Source organism: Elgaria multicarinata, chromosome 3, assembly GCF_023053635.1.
Source record: "Elgaria multicarinata webbii isolate HBS135686 ecotype San Diego chromosome 3, rElgMul1.1.pri, whole genome shotgun sequence".
NCBI lineage: Eukaryota > Metazoa > Chordata > Lepidosauria > Squamata > Anguidae > Elgaria > Elgaria multicarinata.
In genome coordinates, this window is record NC_086173.1 from 81,157,769 (window position 1) to 81,175,096 (window position 17,328).

Genomic DNA, 17,328 nt, shown 5'->3' on the forward strand with positions numbered 1-17,328 from the left:
TTAATAATAAATTATGTACATTTTTATTCACAATGTACTATGTAAACTCATTCAAGGAAACCTATACCTAGTTCGCATGATCAAACAACCCATAGTTAACAGAGCTCTTGCCCGCTTCCATTTTTCTAAACAACCCAGGAATGCCCCATTTATGGATTATCATTACATCAGAACCTGGAAACTCCGGTTTGTTTAACAGTTAAACCATAGTTCGTTGCTCTGTTAACTCTGTGTTTGGACATAATGATAGCAATCCAGGAACAGGGCAGAAGTGACAGGTGTGCAGGAGACAGCATACACACTCGCTCACTTCTGCACACCCACATCTAACTGTGGCTTAATCAACCTGAAGTTTGCCATTACATGTAAACGAAGCCTAAGTATTCCTGATGGCCCCAGGTTGGCATTACAGCTTTATCTTTTACTGTGTACTTCATCCTAGCTATTTTTCTGGAGGTTACCAAAGAAGACTGTGAAATGTTGATAGGCACAGGTTGTTTCTTTACTCAATAAAACATCTGACTAATTATGGATATGTGATTGTCTGGAAAGTCTAGAGATCAATAATACCCTCTGCCATTCCTCATATACTGAGATGGAAAACATTAACTTGCTAGAACTGAATTAATGTTGCAAAACTTTTCACAATATCTGAATTTCTTAAACTGACTATTCATTCTGATGGCCAGGTATTTCAACTTATGCCTGTGGACTATTCACTATTTTTCCCCAACGTGTATATGTATATAAGATCATATACAACTTGAGAGCTATTTAAACAGTGCTTTTTATTCTGGTTCAAGTTTTCCTTCTCAAATAATTAAAAATAACTGACTATCTTAAGGCTCTGAACATGGGAAGTATTTTTTTAAAAGTTTGCAAGTAAAATAAAATAAAATAAAATAGGTTACAATTTTATGACTCCAGAGCTTGTATTTGTTTATAATATATGGCAGTAATTTAGACTTTACATGTATAATAAAGGCATTACAGATAGAAAACAGAGTAATATTTTATGCAGCTAAACATTTTTGTTTTAAACTGACAACTGACAGACTGCTGGTACTGTAATTCTATAGCCCAATTGACTGCTATGTCAAAAACTGAAGATTGAAATTCCTATGCTCTTGCTTTGTTTGTGTAAATCGCATAGAAGCAGTCCTTAAATAAAGGACCAATATTTCACAATGACAGCAGTTTTGAAATGTTGGATTCATTAGAGCCTTGAAAGTTCCATGAAAAAAGTTACTTCAGATGTTGGGTTGTAGATCTGTTCCCTGTGGTTTTCTTTTTTATATGTATCCCTTGTCAAATCAGCTCATAGAGTATAAAAGTTTGTCATTGGTTTAAAATCAGTGTTAAAACTGTATTAAAAATGACAACTTAGTTTTCCCTTACCAAAAAATCCCTATTTGTTCTTAGGTTACTCGAGTTGTATTGCTGTGGGTGAACAACCATTTTAATGATTTTGAAGGAGATTCAGCCATGACACGATTCTTGGAAGAATTTGAAAAAAACTTGGAAAATGCGGTAGGACGCAATATAAACTGTGCTGTGTACTTTGTAATGTGTTCCATTTAAGAAAAAACCTGTGACTAATGAAAAACAACTATAGCTAGTTTAACAAGGTATTGCTCCTTCTATGTCATTCAACAAACATTCCACAAATATTACAGATAATGTTGTTTCATGGCACAGTTCTGGCAAACGACTAGGGATAGCCCTGACCAGAGGCTTGGTTTGTGTAATCTGAACATTACATAAATCCTTCCCTATGACTTGCTATTTTGCCTCATCTTAGACAGAGAGGGATTCATGTGTTTGTCTGACAATTTACAGAAAATGAAGGGGCACCTCAGGTTACTAAACATTGCCTGTGCAGCCAAGGCAAAGTGGAGACAAATCACATTGCAGAAGCCTTCTAGAGACTCCCCGCTTTTCTTCAGCCTCCTTGGAGGAAGCGAAAAAGGGTTCGGTATTTTTGTAGAGACAGTGGAATCAGGAAGCAAGGCAGCAGAAGTTGGGCTTAAACGTGGTGATCAGGTAAAGTAAAACTATGTCTATCAATTATGATTTTGAGTTGATCTGTATTGGTTAAGTGAAGTTGAAGAAGTTCCCTTCAGTCATTTACTGTGTTGGTCTGGTTCAGATGGCCCAGCCAAACCACGCTCTCTTAATGCCAATTCCTTCCCTTGTTTCATTGTTTGTGGAACCATAGTTTGCTATGTCATCCAAGACAGGCAAAGCATGATTATCACTATGCACATGTTGCCTCCAGGCCAGGATGAGAAACCTACTGCTGTAACCATAATTACTCTGACTTGGATGTCATGACAAACGTTAGTTTCGTGAATGAAAAAACGAACCAAGGGGAAGAAGGAGCTTCCAGGATGTTCACAAAGGCTAAACCGTGTTTTCACCATGGTTATTTGAACTGGGCCTTGGTCTATGATGGGGAATCATTCCAGAATATTATTAAGGAATACATTATTTTTAAAGTAATCTAGCGAATTAAAGTGTGAAAAAGCTGATGGAAATTAGAATTCTGAAGGTGAAAGTCAAACATAAGCTTAATCAATATAAGCCAGAAAAATATGTTTTAAATTATGTTGTTCTATAGAAGAACTGGTATTTAAGTAGTATGGTTTCAAAATGTATTTCTAGAACTGAATTATATTTTAGCAAATGTGTACTAAGGAGACCTCATTTTAGTAATCCTCCAGTTTCTCAGTGTAGCTTTGGATTAACTTTTCCTGTGTTATCTTAAAGGTAATGGAAGTAAATGGGCAAAACTTTGAGAACATTACATTTGCAAAAGCCACTGAAATTTTGAGGAACAACACTCATCTTTCCATCACTGCAAAAACAAATATTTTTGGTGAGTACAATTGTATAAATCATATCTCTTAGAGACATTGGCCCGGATACAAAGGCTTACTTTAAGTATGTCTAAGGTATGCTTTTTTAACCTTCGTGATTTTTGAAATGACAGACCCCTCCCCATTACATATCCCGGGCTGCTTTTGCAACTCTTTTCCCTTCATTTCAAATTAGAAATGTGGAAGGAATAGACTGGAGGAAATTCAGAACTGGACACAATAGTTGCTTAGATGTAGCTCATAGGCCCTGTTCAGAGGCCACATGAAGCCACGGTGGTTAAGCATTTTGAGCTAAACATCATGGCTTAGTTTGTAATGTGAACCATGACTTAATGTGTTGTGTAAACCATACCTAACCATGGTGGCTACATAATCACGGTTTAAATATACTCACTAACCATTTTCTGCAAAAGGGTTAGCTTAGTGTGTCATCTGAACAGGCCCATGGTCTCTGTCCCAGATCCCTTAACAAAATTCAGAATCTTGTCTACTTTACCATGGCACACTAAAAGATATGATGACATGCATATAGATATCACACACCACAATCTTCTTTCACGAAAGCCTTTCATGAGAACAAAATGGATGTCACAAGCCCCAGCAACCTTCAAGAGAGAGCGAAAAAAATGTAAGGACAGACTTCTGTTGAAATAACCACTACAGCTTGAAATAATCAGTATGGCTTGGATCTAATGACCCTTAAAAAAAATTCTGCTCACAAAGCAAGGGTCCCCTGCCTGCCCCTTCCTGCTGCAGTCCCCTCAAAAGCCACTCCTAAAGGTCAGGTTATCCTCCAGGATAGCATGGGATGTCTCACCAAGTGAACAGAAGTACCTAGCACACTTTAGTGAAACCGCCTGTTAAGTGGGGAGATATGGCATATTTTTCCCCAATGTGAATTGGCCTCACTGTGGAGCTATTCATACAGCACGCTAAGCCACGGTTAGGCCACTAACACTTTTGCAGCAAATTGTTCGTGAGCGCGTTTAAACCCTGGTTATGTAGCCACCATGGTTAGGAATGGTTCACACAACATGCTAAGTCAAGGTTCACATGACACTCTAAGCCATAACGTTTAGCTCAAAATGCTTAATCAGCGTGTTGTCTGAACAGGGCCTATGTTTATTTGTAATTCTGTATTAGCATGTGCACATATGTATGTGCATTGCATTCCTCCCCACACATCTTCACTGATGGATTACAAGTTTCCAGTAGATGTTGGGCCTTCCAGGTATTTGCTTTGTCTGCTGTTGGTATAATTTTGTGACTCTGAAGTCCATGGCAGGAATTTTATTTGCTGATTGAATTTCCTTTTTTTAGTTGAGCTCTTGTACCACCCAGTCCCTATTGCTGTATTTTAATTCTCTCTATAAAGGTATGCATATATATCATACTGCTGCAGGCGGAGATAAAGTCATGCAGCACAAATTGATATGCCATTAGTGCATAGCTTGAGCTGTCAGAAAGCAAAAAATGCGAGCGACCAGTATTTTTTTTGCCTGTAGTATGTGCAGTGGAAAAACAAAGCAGATGGTATGACAAATTATCTGATGAACTTACTCTTATCTCAGCAACCTCAGATGTATAATAGAATAAGACTGCAATCCTCTACATGCTTTCCTGGGAGTAAGCCTCATTGAACACAGTGGGACTTAATTTTGAGTAAACATGCTTGGGGTTTCCATGTAGGCAAGTTGTTACCTTGTTTCGCTTTTATTCTGTTTTATAAAAATTTGTAGGAGATAATGGCTCAGGTCTAAACAGACCCTCTTCTTCCCATTCTCCCTCTGAAAGCTCTAAGCTGCATTCTAGCCATTTGCTTTTCCGACAAACCTCTTTAGATTCCAGATGGTATTTGAAACAGATAAATCTGAAAAAAAGGAATTTGACTAAAGTTGAATTGAATAGCTTTTAGAATTTTTTTTAAATGGTTGTTTATATGTGTCTACAAATTATATGAAAATTATATTTAAGCAATAAACATAAAAAGCAACCACAGACCTTGCATTCTAAATGAACAGGGGGATGGGGAAGGATGGAACATGATCTGTCTTAAAATGACTTACCAATTTATCAGTTCACAGAATTGCCTCCTAGATTAAATTGGGACATTTGCACTTCTTTAAATTGATATAGATTAGCATGTTAACACCACATCTAGATTGGATTCCACATGGTTAACGTTTAGAAACCGTGTAATAGTGTCTCACAGCAAAACTTGTATAGGGATTTTTGTAGTTTTTCTAAACACACTGTTCTCTGTATTTTTCTGTGCATCTTAACATGTCCTCTCTCAGCCTAATATATATTCTTTAAAAGTCTAAGACTACTTGCAGTTGTACTAATAAATGTTCATCTCATTGGCTGCCTGTTTGGATCCATGCAAGTAGAATGATCGTAAAACTGAATATGTTTAAAATGTTCCTTTTAAAATTTAGCACAATTTTCTAAAGGGTGAATTGACATTATTTTTTACAGTGTTCAAAGAGCTGCTTAGTCGAATAGGTCAGGAGAAGAATGGTGTCCCACATATCCCCAAAATAGCAGAAAAGAAAAATAATCGCTATTCCATCCCAGATATTCCTGGAGATGTGGAACAGATGTTTCCACGTGAGAAAGGAAACAAGAAAATGAAAGCAAACACTGTGTCTGGTGGAAGAAACAGAATCAAGAAAATCCTAGACAAGACACGATTTAGCATCTTGCCTCCAAAATTATTCAGGTATGATGAAATATTAAAATACCATGTTATCATAAACTGGGTATTTGGCTTGGATAAATTGTTCTATTAAGATAACTACCTCATATACAAATTCAGGGTGTTAAAAGGTCCCCGCTTTCATCCCCTTTATATAGTCTTTACAATTGTGAAACAAAATCTCTGCTTATCATCCTCTTCAGCTTCTAGTTGTTATGAAGTTAGCAGTTTCCATGCTGGAGTATCCATCTGTAATGTCACTAACACACGAGTATGATATTTCTTATATTCATTGCAGAAGGAAGGAAGTTCTTAGAACCTCAGTTGAGAATTTAGCCCTTGCTGGTACCTTGCATGCTTGGCATGGGAAGGGTGTATCAGGTCAGTGCTAGTGGAAAGGCTATTTGCTCCCTTACAATTGCAGGCTGACAATCTTTTCCACCTGGGCTGCTCCAGAGAAGGCAAGTGGCATGTATCTTGGTACATGCAGTCTAATCCAAAATCCACAAGTAAAAGGCCTCTCTATTCATGTCAGTATCAAGGACATTTCTGCACAAGCACTATTTCCTTGACTGTGCCTTATTCTTTGGCTAAGCTTTTGAGTACGTTTTAATACATTTGGAGTTATTCACCATTGTTTCTCTTTTCTTTATTAACAAAATCCTTGCTAGTAGGCCTGGTATTCGGTATAGTAACTCTTCTACTTTTATTGAATGAAGAGTATCTATTTACTGGATTGGAGTATAATAGGCATAGGCATTTTAAAACTGTTCCGCAGCTTCTAGTCCCTTCATATCCTCACTCTGGTGCAAAACACTCTTTCCTTTACTAAAAACCAAAACAAAGTAGTAACTGGTTATTTCTGCCATGCCCAAATAGATTTTATTTTCCTTTCCTTTCTTCACATACAGTGTTATCTTGTTTTATATAACTGTATAGAGTCTTTTACTATTCATCTTTATAATCTTTGCAAAATGAGTATCTTCTGCCATCTAGAATTTCTTAACTTCCAACATTATTTCACCTCCTGAAAAGTAAACATTTTCCATTATTTTTGTTCTTGGGCTGTGGTACCAAGATATGTGTGCAACAAACTTAATATGTGTGCAACAAACTTATGTTTCCTCCCATAAACGGAATGACCAATCTATCACGTCCAGGAATACCGTATTTCTTCGACTGTAAGACGCCATCGATTGTAAGACACACACTAATTTCAGTACCACCAACAGAAAAAAAACACCATAAGACACACCCGCGATTCTAAGATGCACCCCATTTTTAGAGATGTTTATATGGGGGGAAAAGTGCGTCTTAGAATCGAAGAAATAGAGTAGTTGGACCTAACTTGAAATCCCAAGTCACTATAGGATTAAGAAGATTGTTGATTTGAAGGCTAAACTGGGCAACCTTTCAATAATAAGCCTCCTTTCATCATTGCCCAGGCTGATTTTTGCCAATATGATTTTATTACTTGCATTATTCTTGGTTATTAAGAGTTATTGTTATTTTTTGTCAAGACTTTAAATAAACATTATGTATTTCAAAAGAAGTTGTATACGTTACTACTTTGATTTTGAATGTTATGAGATTGTGCTGGAACCTCTAGAGAAAGATCCAGCAGCTACAGAAAATGCTCAGAACTGCAATTTTTATTGTAGCAGTCTTTGTATATCATTTGTTGCACAACTGGCCTGAGAATAGTTATTCTTTGTAGGTTTTGTGTGTTTTGACTTCAGTTGTTTTCCAAACTGTGTGAAAAGCCTGATTTGTTCCCCATTTGAATCTTTTTCTTCTTCTTACCCTCACTTCTCCACTCCATTGATGATGGACTGGACACGATAATCCTGCTGTGATCTTTTGCAGCAATCCTACCATTTACAGAAAGGAGACTCACAGCACTAGCATCCTAATAAGCCTGCATATTAGGTTCTGATTATCCTTTTCTGTGCGATAATTCTATGACACAGCCATTTGCATAGCATTGTGAACAATTACAATTTGCTTCCCACTACAGCTTCTGCACTCTTACTCTTTTTCAAGCCAGGGACTTTTCATCCTTTAGATGTCCTAAAGCTTCTCAGCTCCTGCAGATCTAGATTTCTGGAGTTCTAGCTCACTAGAGAGGAGGACAAAGAACTGTCTGTTCATTTTTGTTTAGCACTGATGGAGAAAGTTCAAACACTGATGTTTAGGAATCTGATTGGATTTGACTCTACGTCTGAACTAATAGGGGGGTACCAAATCTTTCCTGCTTCAATGGAAGACCACTGGTCTTTTAATGAATCGGGACAATGGATTACCAGCTTGCTAAAAGTTTGAAACACTTTCCATGGAACCGAGACCCTATTTTCCAGAATATTGACTTGCACACTGAAACCTTGATAATGTTTGCCAATGCTCCAGTGTCTCATGATGACAGAAAAGGACTCTCAAGAGAGTCTGTCTTCTGTCACTGAGTTCCCATATTGTAGAAATGAGCTAAGGAGTTGGGTATCCTGTGTAGACATCCTCTTTTCACACAGGGAGCAAGAGACATACGGTGTTAACTTCAGGGTGGCCTTCATAAACAGGTACTAGTTCTTCCTGTGAAACCAGATTATGAATCTTATTCAGCTTCCTGAGGCTAGAACAGGCCAAGGCCCTTAAAATCAGCAAACTGCAAATGATATATCGACCTTTTTCAAGAGAGGGACAGGGGGAGTGCAACCCTGTTAATTCTGCTTGATTTCTCTTCGGCTTTTGATACCATCTATCATGGTATCTTCCTTGATCAACTCTGTGGGATGGGCATCGAAGGCACTGTGCTACAGTGGATCCGGTCCTACCTATGGGGTCCTTTTCAGAGAATTACATTGGGTGACAATTCCTCAGTCCCTTAGCAATTGAGCTATGGGGTGCCGCAGGGTACTATCTTGTCCCCAACGTTATTTAACATCAATATGAAGCTGCTGGGAGCGGTGATTAGGGGATTTCGAGCTAAATGCTATCAATATGCTGATGATACGCAGCTCTGTGATAACTGAATCAGCTGAGGCTGTGCAGGTCCTGGACCAGTGCCTAGACTCAGTAATGGACTGGATGAGGGCCAATAAACTGAGACTGAATCCTGGCAAGACGGAAGCCCTGTGGGTGAGTGGTTCCCGAGTCCAGGAGGTAGGCTTATTGCCTGTTCTGGATGGGGTTGCACTCCCTCTGAAAGATCAGGTTTGTAGTTTGGGGGTACTCTTAGATCCATCTCTGTCACTGGAGGCTCAAGTGGCCACAGTGGTTTGGAGTGCCTTTTACCAGCTTCAGCTGGTTCGCCAGCTACAGCCTCTCCTGGACAGGGATAACTTGGCCACTGTGGTACAGGCATTGGTAACCTCAAGATTGGATTACTGCAACGCACTCTATGTGGGGCTGCCTTTAAAGCTGCTCCGGAAGCTGGAGCTAGTGCAGAATGCTGCAGCTTGGCTGTTGTCTGGAGCTGCCCCTTTCCAACATGTAGCTCCTCTGCTGAGGGAACTGCACTGGCTGCCTATTAGCTACCAGGCCAGGTTTGAGGTTCTTGTACTAGTGTACAAAGCCCTAAACAACTTGGGACCAGGATACCTGAGAGAGCGCCTTCTCCCCTATCAACCTGCCTGGTCACTGAAGTCATCCGAGGGCCTGCTCCTGGTGGTTCCACATAGACCTATTGTGCGGTTGGAGTCCACCAGGGGACTCCCTCAGCGTAGTGGCCGCCCCTCCTATGGAATTCCCTGCCTCGAGGTCAGGCAGGTGCGCCAACTTCGTATTCCTTTCAGCGCCTCCTGAAAATGTCGTTGTTCTGGGAAGCCTTTCCCTGATGACCAGCCACGGTTCACTTTGCATTTTGCTTTTTAAAAAAATCTATTTTAATGTGTTTTTATTTTATTCTATGTTGTACAGTGCTCTGAAATTTTGAATGGGGGGCAGTATATAAATATTGTATATACAGTAGAAGAGTACCGTCAATTTTCTTGGCCTTCCTGAAGCATTCTGCATTGGATGGTCAGAAAAGATGCTTCAGAAGAACATATGCTTCCCTGAAGTCTGTTCTAATGAGAGCCTTTTACACCCCATTTCATGTAGGGCAGTCTGCCAAATGTGAACACACACCTCATGAAGCTTATTTGCACATCCTGCCTGCCTTCTTTGCTGTACAGGCAGGATTCTCTAATGTGTTATAGACTCCACACTGACAAGAAAGAGGCTGGATAGAAAGATATTTGCCGCAACTTCTGCTCCGTACACAAATATTAGCAGGCAGAGTGGGAGTACTAGTGCCATGACTGCTTGCAAGATCCACTGCCTTTTGCATTTGGGGCTGCACAGATGCACACACAGTAATGCTCTGAGAGCAGTTACCGATAAACAGCTCCATTTTACTTAGAAATTTAGGGATGCAGCAGCCTATGAGCAACAAGAGGTATAGATTAAAAAACCTCACACCATAAAATGCATTGTTCCATGATATCACGTTTCTATTGTTACTGGAAATTTTCCCTTGTTTTGCTTCGCATATATAGAGTAACTATATTATCTAAACACAGGAAACTTAAAACTCTCTTACAGTGATGGCAGTGTAAACCAGTCACAGGATGACAGTATTGTGGGGACAAGACAATGCAGACACAGTTTGGCAATTATGCCTATTCCGGGCACGCTATCGTCCAGCAGTCCTGATCTCTTGCAGCCTACCACCAGCATGTTGGATTTTTCTAATCCTTCAGGTAAAATCAATTCACTTTTCCAATACATATATGTCTTATGAGATCTCCTACTCTACTGGAAAGCATCCTCGACTATTAATTGCTAGGTTTCCCAGCATATTTTTGTAGGCAGCATGGCAATTTAATATGTGGCTGGATAATTATGCCAACAAGTTCAGTGCAGTTGCTACCATCTGTGATTGTGATGCACGCCTAAATGCCTGGGCATGCCAGGCCTACCTCATTCTCTTCAGTTTGTCAAGGAATGTGAACACTTACCAGTTCAAAGAAAAGAGCAAGAAGTCCCTTTGTCCACAGGGCTTTGTGGGCTCATTAAAGCTCTACTAAGTTCTGGACTGTGGCCAATGGGGCATGTTAATGCATTTAGCATCATACTTTCATAGCTACTACTTGTTTTAACTTACACACTTTGTAGAGTTCGAAAGCTATGTACTCTATGTCCCAATACCTGTAAATACTTAAATCAGGTTGTGTTGCAAGAAAGGGAACTATGTCAGAGGTGCCTACAGCACAGGAAAGAAGAAAAAAGCTTTTCTAAAACAAATGAGGTCCCACTGAGGGAAACATCAACTACTCCCTTATAATTGTTTGTTTACAACAACCCAGGGAACGTTGTTCTCATGACTGCTATAGACTTGAGACTATTCCATAATTTTACTTCTCTGAAGGCAAAATCCTATGAGGGCAAAATACCGTACAACTCCCAGCATTCCCCAGCCACCTTGGCTGGCTGGGGAATGCTGGGGGCTGGAATACTTTTTTCATTTTAAGCATGTGTAGGATTATGTTCTCATGGTTTTAAATCTTGTTAACTCTAATCTAAACCCATTTATTAGCAATGTGTATATCTCTTTGTTCTTGACCCATGATTGCTTCTGTCATAAATACCTCTTCCCCCTTTAATGAATTAATCCCCTGTACTATCAGAAACTTGCTTAATTATACGTTCTAACTTCACCTTGTGGCATTGGTTTATGTTTATGTAACAGTTTATGTAGCAACTTCAGTTTACACAACTAGAAATTTCTTTTCAGTTATTTTACCTGTGCTTTTTTAATATGTCTTAGATGTAATAAGGATTCAGATTACTATTAAAGTGCATTTTTTTAGTAAGAGGGAAATCAAAATTACTTTTTCTCAGATCCACAATTACATAGGTTTTGACTCATGGTGTCAGTGTAATGTTTGGATCCTGACTTTGCTCCCTTTTTTTATCCTGCAGCGGTTGGTTTTTACTGTAAGTATCCCAATCAATGGCATTCTTAACTTCTTTCATGTATTATGTTTTCAAACAATGTGGGGTATTTTTTTTTAAAGAAAAATCAACTGTTTTTAATGATAATACTTTATATGAGTAGTTGTAATGGTAAAAACAGTTTCAGGATTATAGCTGAACCTGTTTCATTACAGTGTCTGAACTTTTAACATATGTGTTAGACGATATAATCATTCTTTGTTTGCTGTGCTTGTATTAGCTTGCACATTCTCCAAATTATTGCTCCTTTGAGGGTTGGAGATAGCTGACTTTTGTTCCTAATGCTTCTCATAAATGTAATGACACTTTCCTATAAAATATTTACCTTGTCAACACAGTCCAATTTTTAAACAATGCATCCTTGCAAGGAAGAGTTCTAGGGAGGAGAGGATGATTTGTGATTCAGCAGGGTACCAATGGTACATGAAGGAAAGAGCTGTGGCTCAGTCAAATGAATGCAGAAGTGACAAGATATGGCCATAATTTTGTGCAATAAAGGTGGCTGATTTTGAAAAAGTACTCGATGCCTGTCTATACTGACCTTGCTGGTGATGTTCTCTTCAATTAGGCTTGATAGGAGCCGGCATGTTGCAGTGGTTAGAGTGTTGAGCTAGGGGTTGAGAGACCAAGTTCAAATCCCCAATCAACCATAAAGCTCATTAGGTTACCCTGGGCCAGTTACTTTCTTACAGTCTAACCTACCTCACAAGGAAATTGTGAGGATAAAGTGGGGTGGGATGGGGGTGGGACACCATGATTGCTGTCTTGAGCTCCTTTTGAGGATATCTCATGCAGTGGTTCCAAACTATAGCTCCCCAGATGTTGGACTTTTTTCATCCCTCACCGTTGACCATTTTGGCTGGGGATGATAGGCATTGTCCATTTTATAAACAACTTTTGCATAACCCTAAAACAGACCATGGGTTAATTAGGGGTTGTTTAACCCACAGTCTCATAACCCACACTCACCAAGTTCACATGACTCAGCAACCCTTGAGCAGGGGTGCATATTTAAAATGGTGGCCGGATGCACTGCTGTCTCAGTGTGAGTTAAATAACCTATGGTGGGCTGTTGTGTTGTGCGAACAAGCCAAGCTATCTAGTCTTGTTCTTCAACCCTTCGGTTTTGCAAAAGAGATGACAAAATTTTCTATCCTAAAATAAGGTAAGTTTAGGAAGGTGAAAGTAAAATTATTTCCAAATAATAATGATCTAGAAATATTGCATACATTGATTCCTGTTGATCTTTTTTCTTCCAGATGAGAGAAATATGATGAATTCATAGGTTCTTGTGCTTTGACAACATATATTGAAATGCCAAGTTTTGGGAACAAATTGTGTGATTTAACTCATGGTTGATTCAGACTCACTGCATCTGATTCAAGCAAATCATATGATAGAATCATTTCCAGACCATAATTTCAGATTGCAGGGGGGAAATTGCAGGTTTCAGTGTTGTCCCAATGTAATAAGAGCTATCACGTGAAGGAAAAGAGTTTTCATTTTGCATTCTATCTAGGTGCTAGCTTTTTATGTGCGAGGAGTGTGTTTTAACTAGACAGATAGCCAGCACATGTGATCCCTCCACCTGCAATCTGAAATGACACAGTGTGCAGGTTCAAATGTCACTTTAAGCCATGGTGGTTTATAAGCTACACACAGTAGCTTGTTTTAAAAATAGCTACTGCGTGTATCACATGATCGGGCAAATAAGCTACTGTGCATAGCTTCCCCGCGCTCAGTCCTCCAGCCCACATCCCTGAGGACCTGGCATCCCTGGAGATCTCCCTTCCTGTCTTCAATCATGATGGCGATCAGGGTCAGCTCCCTTCCTTTTTTTATTTCCCTAGTTCACTTTTGCACACAATGGGACTGGGGAAATAAAGAAAATTCCTGATGGGGGATAGGGTGGATTTTGCCACCACCCCAATTTTCAAGTTTTTAATTTCCTCAGTCCCATTATGTGCAAAAGAAGGGAATAAAGAAAAATCCAAACATTTGGAGAGGTGATGGTTTAAAATCCACCCCCTGCCAAGGACTGTGTTGCCCCCCCTCCCCGGCACACATGGGAAACACAGAGGGAAGTAGGTAACAGTAACCCTTTCCCCCACCCCCACTCCCTGTGAAATCACCCACTTCCCTGTGGATTTCCTATTCTTGCAAGGGTGAGAGTGGCCCTTTTGGGAAAGAGCCCCATTTCTTGACTTTCTAAACACGAGTTTCGCCAAGCCTCTTTCCCAAACTGGGGGGAAGGGCCTTTGGGGTGGAGGAGAACTGGGATTGGGTAAGGAGTCCCTCAACCTATGGAAGGAGGCAGATTCTGCTGGGAAGCCAGTATTTCAGAGCAAGGTGGTAGCTGGACAACTAGACAAACATCTGTTAGGTATGCTTTGGGGTGGATTCCTGTACTGAGTGAGGGGTTGGACTTGATGGCTGTATAGGCCCCTTCCAACTCTACTATTCTATGATTCTATGAAAGCAGAGGATCTCTTTACCACTCCGCTCTGACACACAGGCTTCCTAGCGGGATCCCCTTTCCTGCCAGGTTGGGGTAACACCTCAAGGAGTCCCCCCAACTGGGCAGCCACTCCTCCACACTCCCCCTTACCATGTATTTTAATGTTTTTTGTTTTGTTTTGTTCTTGAGACATTTTAAAAGAAATTGTTTCCTGTTTCCCCTCTGGGAAAGCACCCCATTTCTTCTGAGGAAGTGCGGTTTTACGTCCTACTACCTCTCCCCATGCTTGGCACTCTCGCTTCCACAGAAAAAACAGGGCGCTTTCCCAGCTCCCCATAGGGATCTCTCTCGCTCTATCGCTCTCTGCCTTGCTTTTGAGAGCTGTCATTTTTGACCACTCTCAAGAGCAGCAAGGAGGCAGAAGTCATAAGAGGGAATACATCCCAGCTTTCCCTGTTTGCACCCCTGCATGTTTTCCATCCATTGGTTTTCTATGTACACATGGGAAGCCCCATTTGCGGACATGGGAGGAAATTCAGGAAAGGTTCATTTTTAAAAAAAGTGAACCAGTTACAATCAGAGCTGGGAAGGGGATATGGCAAGCAGCATGAGCACAATTGCGAATGGCGATCGTGGCCCCAGCGGACAAGAAAGGCAACAGTGTCTGTTACTCTTGCCAGGCAACTCCGTAGGCGATGTATTTAAGCCAAGCCACAGTGGAGCACTAGATGACACAGTAATCAACGATGCTTAAAATAACCCTCACTGCAGACCATGGCTTCCAGGGTTGCTTATTTTGACTAAATAAGCCACCATGGTTGGGGAAAACCACATGCAGATGATACAATAAACCAGTGTTAATTCAGAAAAATAAACCTTTGTGACTTAAAGTGTCGTGCAAACCCAATCAGTGTGTGGAGTTATAAACCATGTGTTTTGCCTGTACATTTGAATCCGCTCTGCCTGAGATGGAGTCATGCCGACTCTAAAGTAATTTTGTCTTGTTTTTTGGTTTATAAGAAGAAAATAAGAAAATAAGTATGTGGTACTTTATATAGCACTACATTCTATCAATTGAATTTTTCAAACCAGAGTATATATAATATATTATAGTCACTACTTAACAAAGAGCAAATTGTCCACAAGAAAAAACAAATCAATAAACTAAACTTGAAGCTTAGAACCTTATTGATTTATGAGACACTGATGTCTTGTCATAATTCACATGAACTAACTACAGTTATTTCCAAAATTATGGTAGCATTATGTAGCATTGAAAGCACAGGACCATAAGTTACTGGTTTAGTCAGTGTGCACAAGGAGGATTAAAATCTCAAATAGTCTTGTGTCTATAGAAACATAAAAAGAAATAAAATAAAAGGATGTTCTCAGAGAAGCGACATGCAATGTAAAGTCCCATTGCTATAGGCTGAACAAAGAATAATGGACATATTCTTACACAAAACATTATTTGATTGTGATCCATTTCTACTAGATGGAAAATGTACATTTATACTTTATAGTTTAAAAGCAAAAGATTAAATAAACAACATTCTATAAATTCCAAAGAAATAACTTTATATACTTTTAAAATGTTTTGTTTTAAATCCAGACATTCCAGATCAGGTTATAAGAGTTTTCAAGGCCGATCAACAGAGTTGTTACATTATCATTAGCAAAGACACTACAGCAAAAGAAGTTGTAAGCCATGCAGTGCACGAATTCAATTTGACAGGCGCCTCAGACACTTATTCTCTCTGTGAAGTTTCTGTGAGTCCCGAAGGAGTTATCAAGCAGAGAAGGCTTCCTGACCAATTTTCGAAGTTAGCAGACCGAATTCAGCTCAATGGGAGGTACGTCTATTTTCATTTAAAAGTAAGGTGGGGTGGGGAGAAAAGAAAATCGATAAGAGAGAAAAGAAAAAGAAAAGAGAGACTTTTATTGCCAACGAACAAAAAAAATACTTCTTGCCTATGATGTATGTATTATGTATGTATTATTGCATTTATATCCCACCATTTTTCCTCTAAGGAACCCAAGGTGGCGTACATAATCCTCCTCTCCATTTTATCCTCACAACAACAACCCTGTGAGGTGGGTTGGGCTGACAGTGTGTGACTAGCCCCAAAGTCACCCAGTGAGTTTCCATGGCCGAGTGGGGACTAGAACCCAGATCTCCTGACTTCCAGTTAGCCACTTTAGCCACTACACCACACTGGAAGTGGTATAACCTCTAAGGTTTACATAGGAATTCAGATAATAGAAAATATAATAATGTATGTTTGCATCTGCAATTAAAGCAGACAGTGATCTTTTGTTCTCTGTCAAGCCTAAAGTTTAACTTAGATAAAACTAGTTATTCATGGTGAAGATATCTAATCTTAATGGTGCAGAACTAGGGAACTGTAGTTATTTTTTATTATTAATTACAGCCAGACAAGAATTCTGCTTTACTGTATTCAACATGAATTGAAAGGCATTTAATGTTTGTTTTTCTAACTATGCATTTAGGTACTACCTGAAAAATAATATGGAAACGGAGACTCTATGCTCAGATGAAGATGCTCAAGAATTGCTTAGAGAGAGCCAGATTTCCCTTCTACAGCTGAGCACCATTGAGGTGGCTACTCAGCTATCAATGAGAGACTTTGAATTATTTCGGAACATTGAGCCTACTGAATATATTGATGAACTATATAAGCTTGAGTCTAAAACAGGAAATGCTAACCTAAAACAGTTTGAGGATGTTATTAACCAAGAGACGTTTTGGGTTGCCACAGAAATTTTATCAGAGCCAAACCCGCTCAAAAGGATGAAGATTGTAAAACATTTTATAAAAATTGCTCTCCATTGTCGAGAGTGCAAGAATTTCAACTCTATGTTTGCTGTTATAAGGTAGGTTATTGTCGTTTGAAAGCTAAGAGTAGCAGAAAACTAGAATTTAAATAGAGTACTTTTGAGTCATTTGAAGATCATGGCCAATAATCCCAGACTTTGAGAAATTATTGGGAAATCTGGGATGTGCCCAACAACTTGATAAATCTGTATGCAGTATGATTGAAGTTTATAGAAAAAAACTAAACAAGGTACGTATGAACCCTACAGTTTATGAGGTGGAAATGTATAATATATTTATAAATGTCAACCCATAACCCTAAAGAGTCATACCTACCTTGTTTGATTCCCCCCCCCCCAACAGTAGTAATCAGTCTTGTTTTCATTTGGGGAGAAAGCATTTATATAATGTACTAGTGCAGATGATATACTGCCAATTGTTTAACCATGGTAAAGTAATCAAGAGA

The 17,328-nt window shown here is 39.4% G+C and overlaps 1 protein-coding gene across 12 annotated transcripts in view; it reads left to right on the top strand.

Moving 5' to 3' along the window:
- The window catches only part of RAPGEF6 (Rap guanine nucleotide exchange factor 6), a 163,359-nt gene that overhangs the window by 105,906 nt on the left and 40,125 nt on the right, over window positions 1-17,328 (top strand). For 7 of the 12 annotated variants that reach the window (XM_063120721.1, XM_063120723.1, XM_063120713.1 and 4 more), the window contains 8 exons: window positions 1,423-1,530; window positions 1,840-2,043; window positions 2,770-2,878; window positions 5,358-5,601; window positions 10,156-10,313; window positions 11,536-11,550; window positions 15,639-15,879; window positions 16,538-16,921. In XM_063120721.1, the coding sequence (XP_062976791.1) occupies window positions 1,423-1,530; window positions 1,840-2,043; window positions 2,770-2,878; window positions 5,358-5,601; window positions 10,156-10,313; window positions 11,536-11,550; window positions 15,639-15,879; window positions 16,538-16,921 (1,463 nt within the window). The remainder of the gene's footprint in view (window positions 1-1,422; window positions 1,531-1,839; window positions 2,044-2,769; window positions 2,879-5,357; window positions 5,602-10,155; window positions 10,314-11,535; window positions 11,551-15,638; window positions 15,880-16,537; window positions 16,922-17,328) is intronic. The other 5 variants (XM_063120724.1, XM_063120714.1, XM_063120718.1 and 2 more) reach the window with 1 other exon arrangement.